This window comes from Narcine bancroftii, unplaced genomic scaffold, assembly GCF_036971445.1.
Source record: "Narcine bancroftii isolate sNarBan1 unplaced genomic scaffold, sNarBan1.hap1 Scaffold_282, whole genome shotgun sequence".
In the NCBI taxonomy this organism is placed as follows: Eukaryota; Metazoa; Chordata; class Chondrichthyes; order Torpediniformes; family Narcinidae; genus Narcine; species Narcine bancroftii.
The window spans coordinates 27,688-55,649 of record NW_027212017.1 but is presented as its reverse complement, the minus strand read 5'-3'; the positions used below and the strand labels follow the sequence as shown (position 1 = coordinate 55,649).

Sequence of the window (27,962 nt, the reverse complement as noted above, 5' to 3'; positions counted from 1 at the left end):
TCCATTTCTCTGCAGCAACCATACCACTCTGTGATGCAACCGGCCAGGACACTCTTGATAGAGCTCCTGCAGAAGGTTGACATGATGATGGCCAGAAGCCTTGTCCGCTTCAGTCTTCTTAGGAAGTGCAGTCACTGTTGCGCCTTCCTGACAAGTGAGGAAATGTTGACTGTCCACGATAGGTTCCTGGTTAAGTGAATTCCAAGGAACTTGGTGCTCTCCACTTATTGATGTGTAGTGGTGGCTGGCCATTCATGATCCTCCTGCAGTCCTTCATCTTGTCCAAGATGGTACTCTCAGACCATATCATGAAGACTTTCCACCTCTTCTCTGTAGTGCAACTCATTGTTATTGCTGATGAGGCCAACAACTGATACATCATCTGCAAAATTGATGACACTGTTGGCACTCGATCTGGCGATGCATTTATGGATCAGTGGTGTGAGCAGGAGCGGGCTGAGTGCACAGCCCTGAGGGGCACCAGTGCTCAGTATTCTGCTGTTGACCCAGACCGACTGTGGTCTTTACATTAGGAAGTCTAGAATCCTGTTGCAGAGAGGTGTATTGAAGCCCAACAAGGACAGCTTCTCCACCAGGCTCTGGAGAATGATCGTATTAAACACTGAGCTGAAGTCGATGAACAGGTGTATGATGCATCGTTCTCCAGGTAGGTCAGGACAGAGTGAAGGGACAAGGCTATGGTATCGTCTGTGGAATGGTTTCTTCTATAGGCCAATTGAAATGGGTCCAGCATCTCTGGGAGGTGTGTTTCCACATATTCCATCTACAGATGCCCAAAGCATTTCATTATGGTGGAGATTAGTGTTACAGGACAGTAGTCATCAAGGCTTATTATTGTGGCCATCTTGGGTCCCAGGATGATAGTGGCTTGTCACAACCTTCTCTCGTCTTTTCCTGTCCTGTGCATTGGCACTTCCCTACCAGAGAGTGGTGCAGCAGTCAGAATGCTCTCCATGGTACATCTGTCTTTGGTGAAATTCAAATTTCCCTAAACTCCACACCAAGTATACCTGCTGGCGAGCCTTCTCTGTGATGACATGAAGGCCCCAGGATAGATCCTCCGAGATGTTTACAGCCAAGAATTTGAAGATCTGGGCCCTCTTCATTGCTGCCCCCTCTATGAGGACTGGTTTGTGTTTTCCTAGATTCGCCTTCCTGAAGTCCTGTGATGCACTGTGGTGACAGTGAGCAGACACAAGATTCGGAAGACTGAACAACAGGCTTTATTCTACTTTAAAGTCTGCTGCAGTTAGCTGCAACTCTGTGTGACTGACCTCAAGGGGCCGGACGGATGTGGCTTATATCCCGGTAGATGATTGGCAGCCTACTGGGTGGGGCTTGGTCCATTCAGGTCGACTGATTTACAGACGGCCAGGTGTGGTCTTTCCTCTGGTGAGCTTCCTGCAGGTACACAGGTCGCAGTAGGCTAGTGGTATATCACCAGAAGTCCACAATCAATTCCTTAGTTTTACTAACATTGAGTGCAAGAGTTGTTGTGTTACACCACTCAACTATCTCATCTATCTCACCGTCAATAATCACAAAAGATTAAAAGTTGTGAGTCTGATAGACTTTTATTAACTATAGACTGGAACAGCCATCAACCTCATTGACTGATCTAGGCAGGGTGGAATGGGGAGCATTCAAAGGGCTATGGGTAGGATCTGTCTCACAAAGCATGTCCAGCTGGCATCAACCAATCATAGCATAATAGTTGTTTACCCATACTCACTCAGGTACACTTCCTCAATGCCGTGGTGTCATTGACAAATTGGTAGATATCATTTGAATTTTTTCTAGCCACACGGTCATGGGCGTAGAGAGCATACAGCAGTGGACTAAGCACGCATCCTTGAGCACGACTGCATCGACATGGAGACCCCAGGATAGATCTTCAGAGATATTGATGCATCTTAACCCTTTCCACAGCTGACCCCCCCCCTCCCCCCCAGACGAGGAGAAGGATGCACTCGATTTGTTTGTGCCATAGTCTCACAGTGTAAGACAATGCCAGGACAGGACAGAATTTGAAGATCTGCCCCAGATTGTGAAAGTGTGTTTGTTCGTTGGCTGCCGGGAATTTAAGTAATAAAATGTTTTCATGCGAGATGATTCCTGCATAATAATAACAAAGAATTCATTGCTGCAACACAGATCTGACAAACCGTCTGCGGCAGACGCGGGCTCAGATACCGGCTGGCACAAATGTTCTTAGTGTGTGCAATCCTAACTCGAAGAGGCACCCAGAGGAATTCAATGGGGATAGAACTCCTACTTTACCCCAATCCCCATCAGCCATTTACTTCGGGGAAAGGAGGGACGTAACATTCCTCACTAGCAGTTCCGTTGACGAGAACTTCCGGTGAGAATCTCCTTGCTATATTCAATGAAAGAATTAAGAGGAGACAAGTGGAATCTTTTCGCCCAGAAAAAGATGGGCTTCCAGCCCTTACTTGCTCAAAGGGTGTGGAGGCAGAAAACCTTCTCTGTACTTTGGGAAAAAAAATACCTTGAGGACCATTTGAAACCAGGGCTGGTGCCAGACTATCTTGTGCCTTAGTCAAAGCCAACTTCCAATTTTCAAAAACAGATGTTTGCTAGAAAAAATGAAATGCACAAAACTTAAACTGATAAATTTATTTAAAATTGCAAGAATAAGTAATACATCAATCTTTGATTCTTTTTCTCAAATTTAAAAAAAATATTTTGGCGTTCAAATAATTTTGAAGTAAAGGGCACTTGGTAGCATGCATCCCTCTGCCAAGGGCAACACAACATTAAAATCTTTTACTTCACACACCTTTAAGTCTATATACCTTTTAAGGTTACTTGGCATAATCAACCTGCACTGTTTTTTGCTTTCAGTTAGACAGAGAAACAAAAAACATCCAGATAAACGGGGTTAAAAACATTAGGGGATACACACACACACCCCACCCCACACTAGCTGCCTACCATGAACCTCCTCTGTGCGCCTCCCGATGGGGAGGAAGGCAGTGCATGGAAAAAGCTTCTATCAGCGCGGAGACCTAGGCCGGTTCAACAGGCCCTGGGCACCGCAGTGTGGATATGATGCCGCAGCCTGCTGTGCAGACCCTTCCTGCCCCATGCTCCTCACCCATGACCCCTGGGGACTTCTCCCACTTTGCATTGTCAGCCTTGTGGGCGACAGGCATGCACATTTCCCTGGCACTGGCAGAGGGATTCTAGCGGTGTGGGGGATTATGGGAAACAAAGATGCCCATTCATCCCGCTCTGACGCTTGGCTGTGGGGTCACAATACCTAATTTGGAGGGCAATGGCCATGAGTGGGTGGGGGGGGGGGGGGGGGTCACAATACCTCATTTAGGGGAAGTAATGCCCCTGGCACTGACCCTGCATTTGGCCACTCTGACAGTGCCCCTCTGAGGTCTGCACCCTAGGAAGCTGACTAGTTGATCTACTTGTAGCTCCAGCCCTGTTTAAAATGGGCTAGGGACAACGAGCTGGGAAGTAGAATTCAGGTGGATAATGATTTTGGTCATTGTGAGTTCCATGTGTTGATTGCTTTCTCTTTGTGCCCAAAGTATCTATGAAACCAACTTTGGAAAACAGTACAAATTGTGACAGGACACACATTAACAACATGATGGGCCACTTGAAAGATTGCCACCAATGTTCCTTTCAAGGCTGAGACTATCTACCCAACAGCCAAAACCATAGAGGTGATTGCTTGTTGGAGACCTGCTGGAGTGAGGAAGGGCCACCCAAAGCTATCAGATTGGAGGGGTCTTTTGGCTGTTAACCCAATGTTGGAGCTGGACCTCTGGCCTCCAACCCCCAAGATTAACAGTGAGATGTTTGAACCTGGAATCTTCAAAGGCCAGAATTGTACCACTCAGTTAGTATCACAGAGGGCTGCGTTTCCCTCCTTCTCCTGAAAGTCCCCGGCCTAGTTGCTAACCTTGCTTTGTTTGGGACCATCCTTGAGCTTGTCTTAATTGGTTGCAGGTCAAGTGCGAACACTATTGGCCAATGGATTACAATACCTGCATCTATGGAGACATTGCGGTGAATATCGTTTCAGAAAACATCTCGCCTGAATGGACAATCAGGAACTTCAAAATCAAAAAGGTGGGGAAGCCATTTAAAATGGACATCAATGGAGAACCAAGTGATCAGAACCACCTTGCTTTTCTCATTGTTACAAAAATATTCCAGTTGTAACTATTGAACAACTTAAAATCTCGGAACTCTGCCAATAAGATCCTCCCAAACTCTTTGCACATGTCTTAAATTGCTCAAACCCCGGTTCCTAAAATATATTTGTTTGGATTTACGGGAATCATTTCCTCAGAGATAGTGTTCTATTATCATACATGCTGAAATATGAGCTTGGTTAAAAAAAATTACCCTCCCTCCATCTACTATGAAAAGCCTTATTCAAACTTCAGGCTCGATTATTCCAAATCTCAGATCAGACACCCGGGGCCCTTCTTGCCCTCAGTACCCTCTCAAATCCCGATTCCGGTACCTGGTTCTCGTGAGCCATTCTCCAGCAGTAACGCAGTCTGGTGCGAGCCCTTTGACCTCGTCGCCCGCCAGTTGCCAACAGCTCGATGCCTGTCCTTCTGCTGCAGAACCCCTTGCTGGGGTTCACTGCCCATAATCCCTCACAACATATGGCTCATCCCATTGCACAGACTCCCATACATCACCAGCCTGCTGATCTATATTTTCTCTTGGATCCCTATCGCCTCCTACATAAAGCATTGACTCTCCCTACCTACATCAACTGCAACCCTTGGGGATTTTGCATTCTTTACTGCTGGTCTCTGGCTAACCTTGCCTTCTTTTTTGTTTTTATTTTTAAAATATACTGCATCCATAATATAAGGGTGGCACGGTTGGCTCAACCCCGATACAGCACCAGCAATCAGGATCGACCAGGGCTGCGAATCCTTCACTGTCTGGAAGGAGTTTGTACCTTCTCCCCATGCCTGGATTGGTTTTCCCTGGTTCCTCCCGCCATTCAAAATGTATTGGGGGGGTTGTAGGTTAATTGGGTGGCACAGACTCGTGAGCCAGAATGGCCTGTTACCATACGTATGTCTAAATTGAAAATAAAATGAATTATATAGCAAATACAATTGGGACATGTATTTCTCAGGAGTCATAAAGTCATGAAATGTGCCCAAACTGGAATTCTGGGATAATTTACTCCATGCCCCACCCATCCATGTCCCTCTCCACATTTTTCTTAAATGTTGAAATCAAGCCTGTAATTACCACTTCATCTGTGGAAAAAGCACCCCCTAATGTTCCCTTTGAACATTTCAGCTTTCACCCTTAAACCACGTCCTCTAGTTCTTGTCTCACCTCAGTGGGGAGAAAAAGACTCCTTGCGTTTACACCATCTATACCCCTCACAGTTTTGCATGCCTCGACAAAATCTCCCCTCGTTCTTCAGGGAATGAAGACTTAAGCTGTTTGACCCTTCCTTCAGACCCAGCCACCCACATCTTTGTAAATCTTCCCTGCACTCTTTCAATCTTATCGATATCTTTCCTGTAGTTGGGTGACCAAACATCTGTACCAAGTGAAGGGAGGAAGGTTTAGGGAAGACATCAGGGGTAGATTATTTTCCCCCCCACAAAGGGGTTGTGGGTGCCTGGAAATCCTTGCCAGGGAAGATGGTGGAGGCTGAAACATTGGGGGCATTTAAGAGATTCTTGGACCGGCCCATGGATGAAAGAAAAATAGAGGGTTACAGGGTAGGAAAGGTTTAGTACTTTATTTTTTTGGTAGAAATATATAGGTCAGCACGAGGTCCAAAGGGCCTGTACTTTGCTGTAATTTAAAAAAAAATAAATTTAGACATAACAGGCCCTTTCAGCCCATTTACACCCAATTACCCTACAACTCCAGTACGTTTTGAATGGTGGGAGGAAACCAGAGTCCCTAGGGAAAATCCACGCAGACACAGGGAGAAGATACAAACTCGCTACAGACAGCACAGGATTTGAACCCTGGCCCAGGTCACTGGTGCTGTAACAGTGTTGCGCTGACCGCTACTCCAACCGTGCCACGAATACTGGTAATGTTCTATGCACAATGTCTGTAAAGTAATGGGACAGGTAAAGAAACATAAGACAGGCATTTGCATAGATGTATGGACTGGCCAGTCTGAACCCATCCCTGGATTCCCCAATAAAGGTTGGTGTGCCCCTGTACCTGGAACCTGGCCAAATAGTGTAGCAATAATGCTCAGGTCTTTGGTAATTAAAGAATTTCAATCACTCCATCACGTCGATATGATTATTGTGGGCACCACAATATGGCTGCTTGAGTGAAGGGAGAGGCCCCAATGACACTGGGTGGTGTGATGTTTGGCAGACGAGGGGTAAAGGGTATTGGCTGATGCTTTGCCCTCTTGGTTTAGGTTGGCGACTCCAAGTCACGTAAAGTCACTCACTTCCACTTCACTTCGTGGCCAGATCATGGTGTTCCTGAGGACACAGAGAAACTGCTGCAGTTCCAAAAGCTAATCCGGAATCATCTAAACAACAGTCAGGGAGGATGTCCCGTCATACATTGTAGGTGAGCTGCCCAAGATGTGGTTTATCGAATACTACATGTCCCTCTGGAGTAGGAAATAAATAAACCTGTTCATTCCGTTTCACGGCAATGTCACTATTTAATTTCAGTGCTGGTGTTGGACGTACAGGCACTTTAATAGCCCTTGATTATCTACTGCAACGGATGGATAAGGAGGCAATGGTTGATGTTTATGGGATTGTCTACAAAATGAGGATGAATCGGACGTGCATGGTCCAGACGGAGGTGAGGAGTTTCATGTTTGGCTTGGCTTTGGTGTTATTTATGACATGACAATTATCTCCTCTTCCAGCTGAGAATCTTTCATAGATACATAAAAAATAGATGCAGGAGTCGGCCATTTGGCCCTTCAATGTGATCATTGCTCATCAGTTCCCGGTTCCTGCCCTCTCCCCCTGATTCCCTGAGCCACAAGGGCCAAATCTAACCAATCTTGACCAGCCTCAACTACTTCTTGTGGCAAAGAATTCCACTGATCCACCATCCCTCTGAGAGAAGAAATTTCACTCTTTTGCCAAGCCCCTGATCAAGTTCCAGGCCCTGATTTTTCAACCCTAACTTTGGGAAAAATTCCCAATGAAAGAGCGGGCCAACTTTTGGAGAAAAATCATTTACACAGACGTTGCTCCTGTACAGGGTCGCTCATCAAATTAGCATAGGGTGCAAGGCTGTATCTTGCTGAGTATTTATCCTGCCATTTGGGTCTGAAGGTGGTGGATTTGCATCCCTACCTTGAGACTTGTGCACAAAATCGCGGCTGTGGGACACAAAGGTCTGCAGACGACGCGATTGCAGCAAAAAAACTGCAGGAGATTAGCCGGTCTCGCAGCATCCATCGGAGGTAAAAATATTTCCGACATTCGGGCTTGAGCCCTTCTTCTTAGTACAGATAGACCCCGACGCCCAACGTCTCGACTTGCGATATTTCAAATTCACAATAGTGAGAATCAGGTACTTTTGATTTCAAGTTAAGATGTTTCCCTGCACTTGTGATACACAACACAGAGTTATAATTTATTTTCCATTTTAAATTGTGTTGTACAAAAGGTTTTCAGCATTTAAATTAAAAAGGTAGAGGGTGCTACTGTTTCAACTTACAATCGTTTCAACTTACAATGCTAGTCCCGGAACAGACCTTATCATAAGTAGGGGTCTACCTGTGTAAGCAAAGAACAGGAAGGCATCAGAATAAAGACTGAAGAATGGAGGATATGGAGACCAGACCAACCAAAGGTGTTAATCAGATAGGATTAAAAAAAAGGTTAGAATTGATTTTTGCTCTGTGAAAGGAGACAGAGGAAAAAAGAGAGAGAGACAGATGAGGGGGAAAAGCAACGGGGGTGGTGGGTGGTAACGGAGAACGGAGAAGTCTATGTTAATGCTATGTGGGTTGGAGGGTACTAAATTGGAAGATGAGGTGTCGTCAGTGGCGTCACCTGGTATGTTAACTCATGGTGTCATCCCCACCCCTAATGGACCTCCTCCCGGACCAAACCACACAGAATCCTTAGTAATGTTTTTTGTACTAATGTTACTCAGGAAATTATGATGTACGGATGTAATGGCGATGGTTGAGAGATGCACAACTAGCAAGATTAAAATGGCATTTTTAAATTACAACATTTTTAGTATCTGAGCAGAAGTCCTTTTTGATTTTTCTCCTTCTTTTCCTTTAATTGTTACTTCATTCTCAAAAAAGTTATTGATCTCGGTTCACAAACACTCTAATGACCACGATAATGTCGCTAAAACACCAGAATATTTGACAAAAGCGACTATAAAAACACCAGCAGCATCAAAAACAACAGCGCTTGCTGACAGCACGCGCAGACGAAACCATGCGATTCGAAACATCATTGTCACTGGGGAATAATGGCAGCTCTGACCAGAGCTCGTTAGAAGATTCAAAAAGTAAATGAGCATCAAGTTTTAGCCTTGTAGGTAATACATGCAAGCTGGGCTTACAGAAATTTTTTTTTGTTGTTATGACTGACTACAGGGATATTTTAATAAAAAATAATACATGTCTGGTGAAACACTGCACAAAATATTTTTCTTATAGACTGACATTTTGGTGTCAGCCCTTCCGATGGTGTCACCTAGTGAGGCCCACCCCACCCCCCCCCACCCCTTAGTGACATCAGTAGGTGTTGTACCTCGATTGAGCTGCTCGAGGAGTTGATAGAAGCAGGGGCCATTGTAATCTTTCAAGAGAGATTTTTAGGCAGGCATGTAGATCGGGAAGGCCAAGAGGGAATATGGGCGAACTTAGGCACAGGTGACTGGGCTATTTTTTTCAAGGGCTCAGGACCAAAACATTGGGAATACATCTTTACTTCCTGCAGACGCTGCGAGCTCAACTGAGTTCCTCCAGCGTTTCTGTGTGCTTTTACAAAATCCAACCGCCTCTTCTCGTGCAGTCCTGTAATGAAAAGGTATTTTCTCAGGTGGATGCGAAAGATAATGCTCTCTCTAGTCTATAGAGCTGCAAAGTTCCCTTGTGGCAAGTATTTAGTGCACAACCAAAGTTGATAGATTACTGTGGGCATCAACCTATTTGCTGTCTGTGCTCCTATCAGCTGCCACAATTCCTGCATGGAGAGGTGAGATGGCACAGGCATATCTAGTAGGACTACTGCTTCATGGCTCCAGTGAATTGTTAGCAGGACTTGCAGAATTTAATTTTTAGAGAGGCTGGCTTTCTCTTCAGACTATAAGGAACATTGCAAAGGTTTGTAAAATCATGAGAATCAGAGAGGAGGTAAATAGTCATGATCTTTTTTCCCTAGTGTACGGAAATCTAAAACTAGGGGCCATAGATTTAAAGTAAGAGGGGAAAGATTTACAAGGAATCTGAGGGGCATTCCTTTCTCATACGGAGGATGCTGGATACACTGAACAAGCTGTTCGAAAAAGTGATAGAGGCAGGATTCATGGTAGACAGGAACAGGGAAGGTTTAGAGAGACATGGGGTGAAGACTGGGAAATGGGACTAGCTTGGTTGAGATGGACAAGTTGGGCTGGATCTCAAAATGGATGCCTCGGTCCTCTCACGCTAACGTTTTCATTTCTCCATCTTCTGGTTTGTTTTAGCCTCAGTACATCTTCCTACATCGATGCATTCTGGACACGATTCAAACGAGGTACAACAAGGAGCCCATCTACCAGAATCAAATAGATCTCATCTACGAGAATGTCAGCGCCATCAAGGCTGCAAACAATCACCGCGTCTAGGCAGAGCCGCAGCACTGTTTTCTAGAGTCACGTGGCCATGGATACACAGCATACCCATGTCTAACGGGTTGTCGGTCATGTGGTTATGGATACATGATGCATCATGTCTATAACTATCAGCCATGTTGCCATGGATACATGGTGCCCCACATCCATCACTGTTAGTAATGTTGCCATGGATACATGGTGCACCATATCTGCAACTGTTTGCACCTTGTTCCTTTATTCCCTGATCCACTCCACTAAAATCTACAGAGAACCATCCCCATATTTTGTGGTCACTTGGGCTTCTGTGGCCTTCCGACTAACAGCTTCCCACAGGGACCAAACATTAGAAAAGGCCCCCAAACTGTGCTGTCATTTGGTGCGATCACTGCCAATGGCCTTGCTCCACTCTCTTGCCTAATTCCCATTAACCCGCACTTTCTCAGCCTTGAAAGCATTTAGTCTCGCCCTCCAAAGCTCTCGAGGGTACGGAATTATTGGATGTATATGCCTCTGAGCGAGGAAATTCCCGCACTCCTACTGGAGAGGATGCATTGGGATAGGATGTACACACACACACAGTCAAAGACATGGTCAGATTAGGAACAGTCACCATGTCAGCAGGGCAGGTCAGATCTTATTGAGTTTATAGTTGTAACCTATGTGGACTTTAGTGAGGCATTTGACAAGGTTCCTCATGGTAAGCTGATCTAGAAGTCAGTAACATGAAATCCACAATGAATTGATAGTTTGTGTTCAGAATTGGCTTGTCCATAGAAGAGAAGATAGCAAAGGAAAGGTATTATTCTTAATGGTGGACTGTAATCTGTGGTGTTCTTCAGCGTTGAGGGCTAGTAAAGAAAACAACAGGTTAAAGATTAGTTGTGTATATATTGGCAGAGGAATGGAAAAATGGAGTTTAATGTAAGAGGAAGGGTTAGAGGTCCAGATATAAAGCTCATAGAACATGGCCACACAGGTAGATAGGGTGGTGAAAAGGTGTCTCCATTGGCACAGACATGTTGGAGCCATATAAAACTTTGGTCGGGCTACTCTTGTAGCATGTGCAATTTTGGGTCTTTACAGGGAGAATGTAAAAATAGATTTATCAGGATGTTGCTTGGGTTTAGGTCAGTTTTCAAATGTTTTCTTTCCACTCACATAATCCCTTAACGTGGAAGGTGAGTAGGGGTAAAAGGTTGAGAACCAGTGCTCAAGACCCAATTGTTTCTGAAATATTTCACTTGAGAAAACTTTTCATTGGGCCTATTTCCTTTGGGGTTCTGAAACTGCGCACATAACGAGTCAATTAGGTACATTTAAAACAGTGGGTTTCAAACATTTTCTTTCCACTCACATACCACCTGAAGCAATCCCTTACTAATCACAAAGCACTCATGGCATAGGGATTACTTAAAGTGGAAAGAAAACGTTTGAAAACCACTGGTTTAGAGGGTCCAAGCAATAAGGAGAAGTGTGGACAAACTTTGGTTGTTTCTCTGGTGTTTAAAGGTGAGGGGTGACCTGATTGAAGTTTATGACAGTGAGAAGCATTGATGGGGTAGAAAGACAGTCAGGACCTCCCCCCTCAGGGTGAAATGGAGGGCATGCATTAAAAAATTAGGGGAAGGTTTAAAGGAGATGTGCAAAGCAAGTTATTTACAGTGTTAGGTGCGTGCCACGCGGCAGTGGTGGAAGAGAACGTGGCAGTGCCCGAGAGGCTTCTAGAAAGACATGAATATGCATGAAGTCGAGAGATAAGCAACGTGCAAGGAGCTGTTTCAGTTTAATTTGGGCTTTGTGTTCAGCACAGACGTAGTGGACCAAAAGAGCATGTTCCATCTCTAGCTCCAATGGGTAGCCTAGTATTCTGAAAACATCCCCATTCTAATTTCCACCCTCATGGAAGCACAGCTTCTCAGCATCTATCCTGTCAAGCCCCTCAGAATGTTATATCTCAAGGTCACCTGAACCTCAATAAATCGACCAATAATTCTACACAAGACCATTCCCTTTCTGTGGATTAGATTGTTCCAATAGTTTCTTATTAACACCCACACTGGCTATTCTCACTCGAATCTATAAAGTATCAGTGATCAATCAGTATGTTTATAATCAAAGTACAATACGCCTCTGAGTATCCGAAATGGTTGGGACCGGGCCTATTTCGGATAAACGATATTTTCGGACAACAGTCCAGTAGCAACAGAAAATCACTTGTGGCATCCATCAAACAACAAAGGAAGACTTTTAAAAGCATGAAATAATGTTTAATTCTCACCAAAAAAACAATCTGAACAAAATAAGATAAATCCAACACCAAGATCTCAAAATTCTACTCAGAGGTTTCTCTAAATTTTTTTTAAAACTTGTGACATCAGTTCGGCTCTGAAAAAATTTCAGATAACTGAGAATTTCTGATCATTTCGGATATTCTCATTTATCCAAATTTTTGTTTTGGAGACGAAATGACCATTTCAGCTTTGAAATTTTGAGGACTTCTGATTTTTCTGTATTTTATAATTTTTTTTCACAACTTTCTAACTGATTAAAGCACTTTTTCCTAATTTACTGAGGGAGTTGCGTTTGTCGTATAGAATTGTGGTTTCACGCACTTGGACTTGCTGGGTTCAACCCATGTCCTGAACCACTGCTCTGGGCCATCACTGATCAATTCTTGAACAGATCATGTGCTGCTGGAGGTCAGAAACAAACACGTGAAATGGTGGAGTCGGGATCTAAGGGTCCAAACTGAAATTGCAAGTCAGATTTATAATTTAAAAAAAAGACAGGGTGGTGAAGGAGTTTAGCAGATTTGCCCTTCGTCAGTTAGAGCAGGAACATCATGTTACAACTGTACAAGACATTGGTGAGACCACACTCAGAGAATTGGTCTCCCAATTAAGTCGAAAAAAGATTCCTGAACAGATTCAGGAGGGTGTTACCAGGACGGCAGGCTTGAATGATGACAAGAGGCTTGACTTGCTGGGGTTTTTCCTTCATGGTACATAAGTGGCTGAGAGGGGGATCTTGTACAGGTTTATAAAATCATGAGGGGGTATAGATAAGGTAAATAGTCATAGTTTCCCCCACCAGCAGAGTAGGCAAGTCTAAAACTAGAGAGCATAGATTTAAGGAGAGAGGATTTAAAACGCTGAAGGGCACATTTTCCCCGCACACGGAGGGTGGGTGGTTATACGAGGGTAGTTGGGCCTGCACGGTTGACACAATGCCTTTACAATTCCAGCGATTGGGACTGAGGTTCGAATCCGGCGGTGTCTGTACATTCCCCGCATCTGCGTGGGTTTTCCCCCTGGGGGCTCCCACTGTTCAAAACACACTGGGGTTTGTAGGTTAATTAGGTGGCACGACCTTGCGGGGCGGAATGGCCTGTTACAATGCTGTCTGTCTAAATTCAATTAAAATTAAAAGAAATGAGGTGCCAGAGGAAAGAAGTGCTCATTTCCCTGCCATAGAACTCAATGACTCTCCCTATCACTCTTAAGGCCAGGAAGAATACAGACACACCCTGTAAAACACAGTTAATGTCTTCCAAGCAAGTTCAGTGCTAGAGAAAACCACATTGTTCAAAGCATTATTTACAATGTATTTTAATGTAATACGTTCCCCTCTTATAAAAGGGATATATAAAACTGATCTTTATTGGCAATAAGTGAACATCGTTTACTTAAGAAAATATTTGTCTAATCTAGATTTGTGTCATATCGCCCACACGAGACTTCGCCAGTTAGATCTGTTCCACCACGGGACAGTGCAGGGAGCCCAATCACAGCAATAACTTTCCACGCAGCCACTTAACTCTTGAGAGGATGTGTATAAAAGTGAGTGAGAGGGACAGGATAAAGGACAGATGAATACTTAAATGTGCAGGGAGGGGTGTCTCTCTCTTTCTCTCTGTCTCTGTCTGTCTGTCTGTCTTTGGCGAAAGGTTCAAACCCCACGGCCTATTCCCTGGAGAAGGGATCAAGCCGAAACATCAGCAATGTCATGGACGCGAAAAGTCTGGCTGAGTTCCTCCAACATTTTGGTGTTTTTACTACAATCAATCTGCAGACTTTCACTCACCCCCTCCCCCACCCAGCTGCTTTCCCCCCAATGCAATTGAAGGGAATGCCAGAGCTCTTGCTTGATATCCCATTCCTCATTAGCCTTCCCCTGAATCCATGCATCTTTCCTGAATTTCACGCCCCTCCTGCTTATGGATGGGGCTCCTCTCCATGGCCTCCCCTCAATGCCTCAAACAACTTCTCTCCCTTTGTCCATTCTGGGCACTACTTCCCTGCAGTCCCATTCCTCTCCTCAGTACACCCTTTCCCAATAGCCCCTATGCTTGTTCCACTCAGTAAATCCCCCTACAGTGCCATCGACTGAGTGATGTTCCTCCTTATTCTAGTCTCCTAGGTGTCCTTCCTCAATGCCCCACTCATGACTACCCTCTACATATTCAGTGCCCCTCCTGGCAATTGCCCTCTCCAGTCTCCTACCTAATGCCCCTCTCCTTGATATTCTTCCACTCAAGGACCCCTAGACCCTACTCATGCTCTCTTTAGGGCCCCATCTACTCTGTTAACAGCCCCCAGAATTCCCCCTCCTTCGATTTCTGCTTCCCTCTCTTCCTTGCATCCACGTTCACTCAAGACCCACCTGAATCAAAGCACAGCTTCTCCATAGTCCTTCTGTTTGACTCTGGTCTCTTCAGAACAAGAACTCTGTTGCTCCGTACTGCAAGGAGAAACACACAAAATGCTGTTAGAACTCAAATGGTTAGACAACATCCACAGAAGGAAAAAGATAGTCAACTATCATTTGCTTCTAAGCAATGGGAAAGGGAGGGGTGAGAAAGAAAAAAGGAAGCAAGAGACACAACAGATAACCAGCCCAGAAGAAGAGGACCAACATCAAGAAACCATGGAAAAAAAACCCAACAAACAGACAAACAGCTCAACAAGAAAGTCAGAAGAGACACAGATACAAGGAAGAGAAATAGAAGACACAAACCAAGAACAGACACAGAAGAAGAAGAACAAGCTCTGCACAGAGGAATAGGAGGTAAAATGAATGGAGAGTACATAGATTAAAAAAAATTTCAAGAACAAATGAAAGCATTAAAAGAATGGCTGACACTAGAATTTAGTGAAATGAAAAGTACAGAAGAAAAAGTGAGTAGAATAGAGCTGGTCATAACAGATGTAGGGAAAAGATTAGAAAATGTGGAAGAACGTGTAACGGCGGTAGAAATGATGACTTAAAAAGAAAATTGGAAGAAAGTGACAAAAAAGTTAAAGAAACACAGGAGTTTTTAGCTCAGAAGATGGATATAATGGAAAACTATAGTAGGCGAAACAATATAAAGATAGTGGACCTTATGGAAGATGAAGAAGGCAAAGATATGAAAGAATTTATAAAAGAATGGATCCCAAAAGTCCTGGGAATGCCAGAAATGCAGGAAAGAATGGAAATAGAAAGGGCACACAGAACATTAGCCCCGAAACCACAGTCACAACAAAAACCAAGATCCGTTTTAGTAGAATTCCTGAGATACACGACAAGAGAAAATATATTGGAGAAGGCAATGAATAAAATTAGAGAAGACAAAAAAACCACTGGAAAACAAAGGTCAAAAATTTTTTTTTCTACCCAGACATAAGTTTTGAGCTCCTAAAGAAGAGGAAGGAGTTTAATGCAGCAAAATCGATCCTATGGAAAAAAGGCTTTAAATTTATGTTAAGATATCCAGCGGTGCTTAAAATAGTTATCCCAGGGCAGCAAAACCAACTGTTCTCGGATCCGGAGAAAGCACAAGAATTTGCAGAAGGCCTGCAAGACAGAAAGAGAGATGAAGAGATGTAACAAGAACAAAGAACGATGACAAATTACATATAAAGATGTAAAAATAATGTGTAAGTAAGAACTAAAGGAGGGAAGAAAAGGGAAGTAAGGGAGAAGGGGGGGGGAAAAAGAGGAGGGGTTTAAAAAAAGAAAAAGAAGAAACTAGGGGAGCTTTGTTGTAATGTGAGGATAAAAGTCTTTATGGAGGGAGTTGGGTGGGAGAGAATAACAGTCACTGCAAAATCAGTTGACACTTGTGAACAGGTTCACAATCTGAATGGAGAGGGGAGTTGTGGTTGCCCGGCAAGGGGCAAGGGGCGACTCAGAGAGGGCAAGGAGACACTTGGGGTTAAGGGAATTTTAGTTGTGGGAGTGGTTGAAATATTTTATGTTTTAGAAGTGTTGTCATACATTGAATTCAAAAAGGGAAAATTGAGAAATAAAAAAGGGGAAAGGTGGTGGTGAGGAAGCAGAAATGAGATGTAAACGAAGTATGAGATGGCCATGTTGAACTATATGACCATAAATATTAATGGAATACATAGCCAAATCAAAAGGAAAAGGCTATTAAATGTATTGAAAAAAGAAAAAATAGATATAGGATACATGCAGGAAACGCATCTACCTGAAGTTGGACGTAATAAGTTAAGGAGAGACTGAGTAGGGCACGTAATGGCAGCAGCATACAACTCAAAAGCCAGAGGTGTAGCTATATTAATCAATAAAAATGTACCAATCAAAATAGAGGAAGAAATAATAGATCCAGCAGGGAGATACGTAATAATAAAATGTTAGATATATTCAGAACTCTGGAACTTGGTCAATATATATGCACCTAATGAAGAGGATCAAAAGCTTATGCAAGATATTTTTTGAAGATTGTAGATACGCAGGGGAATATATTGATAGGAGGGGATTTTAACCTTAATTTGGATTCAAAGATGGATAAAACTGGACAAAAGACTAGCAGAAAGAACAAAGTAGCCAAATTTATGGTTAAATCAATGCAGGAAATGCAACTTTTGGATATATGGAGGAGCAACACCCAAAGGAGAAGGAATACTCATATTATTTGAGTAGACATAAAACATACTCAAGGATTGACCTGCTCGTGTTGTCAGCCCATATCCAAGGGAGAGTTAGGAAAACGGAATATAAAGCTAGATTGTTATCTGATCACACACCCTGTAATTAGCAATAGAACTGGAGGACATCCCACCAAGAACATATAGATGGAGATTAAACTCCATGCTACTTAAAAGACAGGATTTTAGAGAATTCATTGAGCGCCAAATTAAAATGTACTTTGAAATAAATACAGAATCAGTGAAAGACAAATTTATATTATGGGATGCAATGAAAGCCTTCATCAGAGGGCTGATAATAAGTTACGTAACTATCATTTGCTTCTCATGGACGTAGAGTTCCTCCTATTGTCCCACCATATACAGCAGTGGTTCTTAACCTTTTCCTTTCTACTTACATCCCACTTTCAGCAATCCCTATGCCATCAGTGCTCTGTGATTAGTAAGGGATTGCTGAAGGTGGGATGTGAGTGGGAAGCGAAGGTTGAGAATCCTTCCCGAATTGTTCCCAAAATATTTTGCTTGAGAAAAATTGTCATTGGCCCATTCCCTTTGAAGTTATGAAACTGTGCACATAACGAGTCAATGAGGTACGATTAAAACAGTGGTTTTCTTTCCACCCACATCCCACCTTCAGCAATCCCTTACTAATCACGGAGCACCGATGGCCTAGGGATTACTTAAAGTGGTCTGTGAGTGGAAAGAAAAAGGTTGAGAACCACTGGTCTATAGTCTCTCCTATTGATCTCCACACCACAAGGGACAGACATGGGCCTCTACTGGAGCTGACAAGACCAGGATACGTGTCAGGTGTGGAATGGTCTAGTGACCAGTGGCGTCACTAGGGCTGGTGTCACCCAGTGCAGAAACTCCACGTCCATGGACCTACTCCCATACCAGACCAGACATAATCCTTGGTAATGTTTTTTGTTCTAATGTTACTCGGAAATCGTAATTTCCATAGATCACTGAATGGAACAGCAATAGTTGTGATGAACAACGAGCAAAATTAAATTTACACTTTTAGTTACAATATTATTAGTAACTGAGCAGAAGCCTTTTTAATTTTAACCTTCTTTTCCTTTAATTACTACTTCATTGTTCAAAATGTTATTGATCTAGGTTCACAAATGCGAGTGACCACAATATTCTTGCTAAAACACCAGAAAATTTGACAAAAGAAGTGACTGTAAAAACACCAGCAGCAAAGAAAACAACAGTGCTTGCTGATGGCATGCGCAGACGAAACCATGCGATTCGAAGCGTCATTGTCACTGGGGAATAACAGCAGCTCTGACCGGCGTGCATTAAAAGGTTCAAAAAGTAAATTAGCATAGAGTTTTAGCCTCATAGGAACATTGATACATTGAAGCTGGGCTTACAGAAAATCACAGGGATATTTTTAATTTAAAAAAAAACATTTCACTGCACAAAAGTTTTTTAAAAAAAGAGTCATTTTGATGATGTCACCTGGTGCGGTCCGCACCACCCTAGTGACGCCAGTGGTTGAGACAGGTTTTAACTTTATACTAAAACAGACTTTACCTGAACTGGAGTTTAACCTCTTGCATCCCAAGTTGGAAGAGTGTGATCCTGAGCCCAGCCTAACACCCAGTGTCAGAAGGTGGTACTGCATTGCAGACTGTTCAATGCTACATCCCCAACACCAAGGGTGATGTGAATGTTTACTCCCAATCAGAAAATCTTCGCACTTTCTTATTCAAATTGAGGTAAAATATTGTCCAGAGCTCACGGTGCAGTTTTCCCTCAGTCCAATCATCAGCTAATTTTTATTTTGTGTGATTGAGGATGGGAATCTTCTGTGTCAAAGACAACCTCCCTAGCCTTGATCCACACTCAATCTGTGAAAATCAGGGGAGCTCTATTAAATGACCTCGTCTGACATTCCCAAACACTCAGAAAGCTTTAAGGAAAACAAAAGGGATATCCTACCCTGCTCCTCCTTGGACATAATCACTGTCCAAAGATCCATGCGAAGTGGATGAAGGCATAGGGTTAACTACAAGTGGGAGCGAGAGGAGAAGCAATTGGTTGAAGTGGGTTACTGTGTATGGTATACTGCGTGTGTATGCCCGCACATGTGCACATTGGTGTGTTTATATAGAATGTAATGTGGGCAAATCGCTTGCAGTGCGCAAAAGTTCTGAAGAAACTCATCAGGCCGGATAGCATCCATAGGAAATAAAAGGCAGTTGATTTTTCTGGCCTGAGCCCTTTCTCAGGAGCACTGGGGGGAAAAAAAATCAGGCAAACACCCTAATACAAAGGTGGGGGGTGGGGGGGGGGGGAAGTACAGGTTATACAGTGGTTCACAACCTTTTTCTCTCCACTCATAGACCACTTTAAGTAATCTCTATGCCATCAGTGCTCTGTGATTAGTGAGGGATTGCTCAAGGTAGGATGTGAGTTGGAAGGGAATGTTACAAGCCCAAAAGACTCCAAGACCCAGCAGCAATAGATATTCGCCACGACAAATAGTTACTTAAACAAAAGTTGTTTTTAATTATCTCTAAATATGAAAACAGAATCAAACTAACTTATCTCTATTAACTTAACAAACCCAACTTATCCCCCTTCTTATTTTAAGTGCACGTTTATGTAATGTGTGTGTAAATTTAAGAAAGTTCTTTGGTTCACAGTCCAATCTCACTTCTCATTCTTTCAAGTTCTCTTGTTGCAGGCAATTCTTATACTGTGCACAGAATTTAACATGTATAAAGTTCACCAGGCTTTGGTGCTTGAAAGGTAAATGTTTACCACTCAGGAAGGTTCTTGTAGGGTTTGCAGAGAGAGATGTGTTGTTCCAGGATTTCCACAACTGAGGTACCACCATTAATCACCTCAATGTCTTGCTGATGAAACTTGCCCCATCAGGGTTCTCCAGATGATAACCTCTTTCTTTCAGGCTACCACAGAATTACTTTCTGTTCCTCTTATCCCAAGAGAAACATCAGACAGATAGCACTTGCAGCCATCCGCCACTCTGGAGCTTCTGTTTCAGTTCCAACAAGCTTCTCCTGGCTTGTTACAGCTTTCTGTGTCACAGACACTCAAAGACTCCTTTCTGTCTCTCTCTCTCTACCTGAGTCAAACTCCCAGCAGCATGTCCTTATCTCTCTCACTTGCAAAAACACCCGACCTTCTCCAGCAAACAACAGGAGTTAGTCTTCTGCTCCATCTGTTGTTTTCGGTAAACAATAACCTCTCAATGACCTCTGAGCGAGCACTTTGCAGAGGTCAAAAGGCTTGAAAAATGGTCCAAAACAGATAACCTGGCTCTGGTTGTTCTTCCAAGACAATAGTCCATTCATTTCATAACATCATTTCAATTAGCACCTACGTGAACTGTACATAGCATTCCTCACAGTTCCTCTTCAAAGTACTGTGGATATGAATTCTCCAATATTTCAAAAAAGATTTGCTTCAAAGTGTGTGTATGTATGTGACCTACCTTTTCTATCACTGGAAGGTTGGGAACCACTGCTCTAGACCCAATTGTTACTGAAATATTTTGCTTGAGAAAAATTGTCCTTGGTCATTCCCTCTGGAGTTCTGAAACCATGCACATAACGAGTCAATGAGGGACGATTAAAAGTGGTTGTTGAACTTTTTCTTTCCATCCACATCCCACATTAAGCAATCCCTTACTAATCACAGAGTACCTGTGGCATAGAGAATACTTGAAGTGGTCTGTGAGTAGAAAGAAAAAAGGTTGAGAACCACTGAGGTAATACAGGTGAGAGGGCAGAAGAGAAATCTGATAGGGGGAAGAGGCCAGAGGGCTAAGAAAGACAGTAGATGAGAAGGAGTGGGGAGCTGGAGGGAGGGGTTAAAGGAAATTGGGGAAGTCATCATTGATGCCGTCTGGTTGGACACTGACAGGAAGGAATAGAAGATGTTAGTCCAATTTGCAAGCATTGTTTCCCTTCTCTCCCCTTTCCACAGTATATCCTCTCACGTTCTGTGCTCCAAAGAACAGCTCCAAGGGGTGGCAACTTTTTTCTGCTCAGAGGGTTGTTCATATCTTCAATGTTGCCAGAGGAAGCTAAAGAAGTAGATATGGTTAGTATAGAAGTTAGCGCAACACTGTTGAAGCTCCAGCGATTGAGGTTCAAATCCCGCGCTGTCTGTAAGGAGTTTGTACGCTCTCCCTAAGAGCTCTGGTTTCCTCCTGTGACAGTCAATAATAAAACAAACAGCAGAACCAATTAAACATACCAGTTTCTTTAGCCGGCCTTGAATACAATAGCGGGATTGAGGGGTAAAAAGGAGTTCAGTAACTCACTCTCTACACTGAGCCCTACTAAAAGCATAGGAGTGTTCATCTCACTTTCATAAACCTTTGGGCAGGGGTCTGCATGAGACCTACAAGTTTCACACAGCTGGGGATTCCAGTTCCCTGTGGTGTCTGCAGATGGCTGGGAAACGTCAGGGTGTCCTTACTCTTGGTTTATTTACTTATACCACAGTCTTTATTTTATGGTGTTGGTTGTTATCTCACTGCAGCTCATGGAAGGTGATGTTAAAAGACAATCATATTCCCTCCATGAATAGCATGGCAACAGGCCCATTTCAGGCCACGAGCCTGTGTCACCCAATTAACCTAAAACCCTGGTATATTATGAATGGTGGGGTGGGGTGTGAAATAAATTTTACGAGTATACTTAAAGGGTTAATGAATTTGGTGAGTAAATACAGTAGCCGCCTTGGATGAGAGAGGGGAGAAGGGGAGGGGGAGGAAAAAGGTGGTAGTTCATTTTCATGTTTTTTTTTTAATAAAAAAAAAGGTGGGAGGCCTGTAGTGCGCATTGAAAGAACCAAAGACGTTGATCCAAACCAAGGCTTTTATTAACTAAAAGACTGGAGCATATCACAAGTAGGTTGACCAGTCCAGAATGACCTGGCTTGGCTAGGAGCAATCCTTTAAGACCTGCCAGTAGGTGTGGCTACACTCTCAGCCAATCATAGTCATCCTACACTACCATCTGTACATATACACATTGGTGGTAGAATCTGTACTATCACATTCACCCCTTCTTTGAGAACCACCCCTAGGGTGGATGGAGGTTAGGGGCTGTACCAGTCAGGGGGCCTGATCATCCGGCGTGACCACTGTGGTGCCGGGATTGGGGTTGCCGGAGACGTGTCGCCAGCAGGCTTGTCGGGTGCGGCCACTGCTTTGCTCAATTCCCCAATGGCATTGTCAACTGTCTGGCTTGAGCTGGTGGGGTGGTGCTGGTCCCTCTGTTCAAGCACATGACCTGGGGGAGAAGGAATAGGGGAAGGTTGGGTTATAGGCACTACTGCATCTGATCTGGTTTGGGCTAGGTCCATTACCAAGATTGTGTCCTCCCGTCCGTCCGGGTACTCAACGTAGGCATAATGCAGGTTTGCATGGAGCAGAGTCACTTGGTCAACCAAGGGGTCGTTCTTAGAGTACCGGACGTCACGTCATAAAAGGACTGGACCAGGAACCGTGAGCCATGTCAGTATGGTCATACCTGACTGGGATTTCCTCAGGAAAGAGAACATCCTTTAATGGGGGCTGGGATTGGTCACGGTGCATAGGAGGGAGCAGATGGAGTGTAGGACACTAGTGGGGAGACCTTTGGACCGGAGAGCAAGCGCAACCGCTTTCCAGACGGTGGCATTCTCTCTTTCGACTTGCCCATTACCACGTGGGTTATAGCTGGTGGTCCTGCTTGAAGCAATACCACGCTCCAGAAGGTACTGCCGCAGCTCTGCGCTCATAATCGAGGATCCCCCTGTCACTGTGGATGTAACTGGGGTACCCGAAGATGCTGTGCAGGGCCTCTATAACTGAGGAGGCAGTCATGTCTGAGCAGGGCACAGTGAATGGGAAGTGGGAGTACTTGTCGATGGCCGTAAGGATGTAGGTGTTACAGTTGGTCAACGGTAGGGGCCCCTTGAAGTCTATGCTGAGACGCTCAAAGGGGCGGATAGCTTTGATGATGTGGGTGTTCTCCGGATGGAAGAAGTGGGGCTTGCACTCAGCGCCCACTGGGCAGGCTCGGGTCATGGAGCAAATCTCCTCGACCGTGTAGGGTTTGACAAAGTGCGCGCACCTAGTGACCCCTGGATGACAGAGCTCCTCGTGGAGTTTCTGCAGCCTGTCCAGTTGTATGTTGGCGCAAGTCCCCCTGGAGAGCACATCTGGCGGGTCGTTGAGTTTGCCTGGCCAATACAAACTCATAATTAAAGGTGGAGAGCTCGATTCTCCACCTGGCGATTTTGTCATTCTTGATCTTACCTCGCTGGGTATTGCTAAACATGAAGGAGACCGCGCGTTGGTTGGTCAGCAGCATGAAGCGCCTGCCAGTGATGTAGTGTCTCCAACGACATACTGCTTCGACGATGGCCTGGGCCTCCTTCTCGACAGAGGAGTGTCAGCTCTCAGGACCCTGGAGGGTTCTGGAGAAGAAGACTACCGGCCGGCCGGCCTGGTTCAAAGTGGCTGCCAGTGCAAAGTCAGACGCATCGCTTTCGACTTGGAATGGAATGGACTCGATGGTGTGCAGTATTTCAGCAGCGATGTCCGATTTGATGCGGTCGAAGGCCGCTCTGGCTTCAGTTGACGGGGAAGGAGGTGGTCTTGATGAGTGGCTGTGCCTTGTTGGCATAGTGTGGAACCCATTGGGAATAGTAAGGCAGCATCCGAGTGCCTTCTGGGTGTGGGGGGTGGTCAAGTCCATGAGGGGACGCATGCGGTCAGGGTCCGGCATGACCACCCCGTTCTCCACCACACAGCCCAGAATTGGGAGCAGAGTGGTCCAGAAGACACACTTGTCGAAATTGTAGGTCAAGTGCAGCCGAGTTGCAGTCTGAAAAAATTTCTCAAGGTTGACATCATGATCCTCCATGTCATGACCACAGATGGTGACATCGTCCAGATACAGGAAAGTATCAGTCAGCCCGTTCTGGTCCACCATCCGGTCCATTTCCTGGTGGAAGACTGGGATGCCATTTGTGACCCCAAAGGGTACACTGAGGAATTGATAAAGCCCCCCATTCACCTAGAAAGCCGTGAAAGTTCAGTCTTCCTAGGGGATCAGGAGCTGATGATAGGATGAACGTAAGTCAATGGTGGAAAATACTCGGTATTGGGTGATCTGATTCACCACATCCGTGATCCGTGGAAGAGGTTACGCATCCAGGAGCATGAAGCTGTTGATTGTCTGGCTGTAGTCAACAACCATCCACGCCTTCTCCCCGTTTTTTACAACCACTACCTGGGCCCTCCATGGACTCGAGCTAGGTTCGATAATGCCCTCATCCAGCAGTATGCGCACCTCGCTTGTAACAAATTTCCCGTGTTTGTAACTATATTGCCAGCTTTTGGTGGCCACAGGCTTCCAGCCAGGGTTGAGATTTACGAAAAGTGCTGGTGGAGCAACTCGGAGGGTGGAGAGCCTACAGGTGAAGCCCCAGGGCGCGGGGGAAGGTGGCTCAGGCTGCCGTTGGCAGGAAGTTTCCGGGGTGGAGTGGTTACAGACAGAAAGTGGAGCGCGAGGCCCCCCAAAGTGCAGGGGGTGGAGGTCCGCGGTAGGCCCTCTCTGTTATGTTGCATGCACGGTTCCCAAATTTGTTTGAATACTGTGACTTTATATTTTCAATTATATGTTTTTTTTTCTAATGGAACACATTTATTCATTTCTATGTACCATTGCTGTACTTTCAGGCTCTCTTCTGATTTCCAGGTTGACATACATTTTTTTGCTACAGCTAAGGCTATCATAATAAATTTTTTTGCGCTTCACCAGTTCGAGGCCTAGATCTTTACTTCTTCTATTACTTAGAAGAAAGATCTCTGGATTTTTTGGTATGTTTTCTTTGTGATTTTATTTAATACCTGATTTAGATCTTCCCAAAACTTTTCCACTTTGTCACATGCCCAAATTGCATGGAGGGAAGAACCATCATGAAACCTTTTCATCTTCTTGTCTCTAACTTCAATCAGCATCCATTTTCGTCTCCAACTGGCTTCCGTCTTCTATCTCAAAGAACCATGTACCGTTTAAAAGGCTAATGTACCCACCCAAACTAATTTACTAAGAATATTTTAACTATAATTTACTTAGAATTTTTATGAGAAATATAGTTTAATATTAAACTAAAGATGAACAAAACTGTTACAGGACAACAGCCAATAGTTTGCCCAAGAAGCCGGGATGAATAGAACACAGCTGGACGTTACTGGTTTACGCAGCAGTCATCCTGCTCCTTCGCAGTTCCAGTTCAATCCCGACCCCCGGAGTGGAGCTTGCACATTTTCTCTGCGCCTACGTGGGATTCCTCTCACACGGAGCTCCGTTTCCCTCCCACGCAGGGCTTTGGATTCCTCCCACACCTCAGACACATGCAAGTTAGTAGCAGTTGACAATTGCCCCAGTGAGGGTACCTGATAGAACAGAATCCCAGATTCATGCAACACATAAACAGACCCGCCATTCCCGATCATCTGGGACCCTTTTGCACTAATGCTACATAGTCTATTCTACTGTGTCAATTCAAGTGGTCATCCATCTGCTGCTTCTATGTTGTCAGTGCCTTCTCCTAGCACCACCACAGGAAGTGTGTTTCAGATTCCAACTAGCACCCTTTTACACTGCCCTTGAAAGACAGCAATTAACCGTCTTTTTACCATTTCACTTACCTGCATGAACATGATATGGGGGGTGGGGGGGTTATTTTTATTCCGGTACTTATCCGCCAAGGTAGGTAATGATTGGCTCCAGTGTAAAAGGCTAACCTGCCTTCCTGGGATGTCAACACTGTAATGTTGCGGGCACCGCCTCCTTTTGCGCCTGGATGCCGGGTCTCTCTGAAGAAGGTCGCACTGACCCAGCTTTTATTGGTTCAGTGTGAACGACCCGGCTTTAAAAACCAGTCATTCACTTGCCAAATTTAGTGCGATCGTTATGTAAAAGGGGGAATTGAATATCACAGAATGGAAACCGACCCTTCAGACAAACTCTTTGCCAACCAAGTTGCCCAAGCTTGTCCCATTTCCCTGTGATTGGCCTGCCTCTCTAACCCAGTGGTTCTCAACTCTTTTTTTATTTAAACCCCACTCACATACTACCTTAAGTAATCCCTGACTAACCACAGCACACCTGTGATGCAAACCATGGCAAAGGTGGTATGCTTTGGATCTCAGGCAGTATCTTTACGCCTCCACACCTTGCTCTTGCCTTCACTCGGATACAGGTTGATCTTGGTCTCATCTGTCCGCAAGACCTTTATCCAGAATTCTGCAGGCTCTTTGAAATACTTCTTGGCAAACTGTAATCTGGCCGTCCTTTCTGTGGGTAGCTCGTATCTTGTAGCGTAGCCTCTGTATTTCTGTTCACGAAGTCTTCTGTGGACAGTAATGACACGTCCACACCTGCCTCCTGAGGAGCGTTTCTGATCCATCAGATCTATATTTGGGTATTTTTCTTAATTTATGATGACAATTCTTGCCATCAGCAGTGGGGATCTTCCTTGGAAGGCCAGACTCCGTGAATACTGAGCTCACCAGTACACTAATGATGTTCCAAGCTGTTGATTTTGGGAATCTCTTCCGGTTTTATTCTTGTTTTTCCACCTCATAATGGCTTTGACCGTCATTGGCTCAACACTGGTCCTCGTGTTGAAAAATGGCAAGTACAGACTCCAAAGGTGATCAAACACTTAGAAGCCAACCTAGCTCTCTTCTACCTGCACCAATGGAGCAATTAAACATACCCGAGTACACAAACACCTGTGAAGCCAAATGTCCCAAACATTATGGGGCCCTGAAATGAGGAGACTATGAATTTAAAAGTGCTGTAATTTCTACATGGACAAACCAAAATGAATACAAATACCCATAAATAAAATCTGGATTGTGCACACGTGAACTGTTTGATTATAAATATAAAACTGCAGACCACAGGGACAAATAAAAAGGGAGTGGGGGTGGGGGGAAAACAAGTTCACTCTTATCTCCATTTGCGGTCCCAAGCTGCCTTTTCAAATGAAGCAACGTTTCACTTGTGAAACTGCGGGGATCATTTACTGCATCTGATGCTCCCATTGCAGTCTCCTCTACGTTAGAGAGACTTGACGCAGACTGGGCGATCGCTTCATTCAGCACCTTCTCGTCTGTGCTGAACCATTCCCCCCCCCCTCCCACCCCCCAGTCCCTCTGGCCTGCACCCAATCCATACCTCTTCCACCCAGGTACTTGTCCAAATTCTTCTTCAATGTTAAAATTGAGCCCGCATTCACCACTTCATTCCACACTCCCACCACTCTGGGTGAAGAAGTTCCCCCTCTCACCCTTAATCCATGTCATCTGGTTTGTATCTCACCCAACCTCAGTGGAAAAAGCCCATCTACATTGACTGTCTATCCCCCTCATAATTTTAAACATCTCTATCAAATCTCCCCTCATTCTTCTATGCTCCAGGGAATCAAGTCCTAACCTGTTGAATCTTTCCCTGTAACTCAGTTCCTGAAGTCCAGGCAACATCCTAGTAAATCTTCTTTGCACACTTTCCATCTTATTGACATCTTTCGAGTAGTTAGGTGACCAAAACTGCATACAATACTCCAAATTTAGCCTCACCCATATCTTATGCAACTTTAGCATAACATCCAAACTCCAATACTCAATACTTTGATTTATGAAGGTCAAAATGCCAAAAACTCCCTTTACAACCCTATCCACCTGTGACAAAAATTCCAGGGAATTATTTATCTGTATTCCCAGATCCCTCCCTTCTACTGCACTCCTCAGTGCCCAACCATTTACTGTGTATGTTCTTTCTTGTCTGTTAAATTCCATCTGCCATTTTTTCCAGCTGGACCAGATCTCCCTGCAAGCTTTGAAAACCTTCTTCGCTGTCCACCACGCCTCCAATCTAAGTGTTATCTGCAAACTTGCTGATCCAATTTACACATTATCATTGATACAGATGGCAAACAATAATGGTCCTATTAATTCTGAAAACAAATAATTTGTAATATACAAGATCAGAAAACAGGAGCCAATTGGAAAGCTTTGCCTCCTGTATCTGTGCCAGAATTCTACAATGCTAGCTTTGGACGGATTCCAAATTCTAGCCTTGGGAGGTTAGGGACAGGCATCTAGTTGAGACCAGGTGGTTCCCTCAGAGTGGGAAG

General features: G+C 44.4%; 2 protein-coding genes across 2 annotated transcripts in view; one reads left to right on the top strand and one right to left on the bottom strand.

Moving 5' to 3' along the window:
- LOC138750839 (receptor-type tyrosine-protein phosphatase H-like) overlaps window positions 1-12,404 on the top strand; it is a 132,441-nt gene extending 120,037 nt beyond the window's left edge. The window contains exons 20-23 of the mRNA XM_069912976.1: window positions 4,012-4,134; window positions 6,443-6,600; window positions 6,708-6,843; window positions 9,712-12,404. Coding sequence (XP_069769077.1) covers window positions 4,012-4,134; window positions 6,443-6,600; window positions 6,708-6,843; window positions 9,712-9,852 — 558 coding nt within the window. The 3' untranslated portion in view covers window positions 9,853-12,404. The remainder of the gene's footprint in view (window positions 1-4,011; window positions 4,135-6,442; window positions 6,601-6,707; window positions 6,844-9,711) is intronic.
- The window catches only part of akt1s1 (AKT1 substrate 1 (proline-rich)), a 46,095-nt gene continuing 26,870 nt past the window's right edge, over window positions 8,738-27,962 (bottom strand). Inside the window, exons 5-6 of the mRNA XM_069912978.1 lie at window positions 14,503-14,580; window positions 8,738-9,040 (exon numbers count right to left, since the gene is read on the bottom strand). Of these exons, the coding sequence (XP_069769079.1) occupies window positions 14,508-14,580 (73 nt within the window). The 3' untranslated portion in view covers window positions 8,738-9,040; window positions 14,503-14,507. The remainder of the gene's footprint in view (window positions 9,041-14,502; window positions 14,581-27,962) is intronic.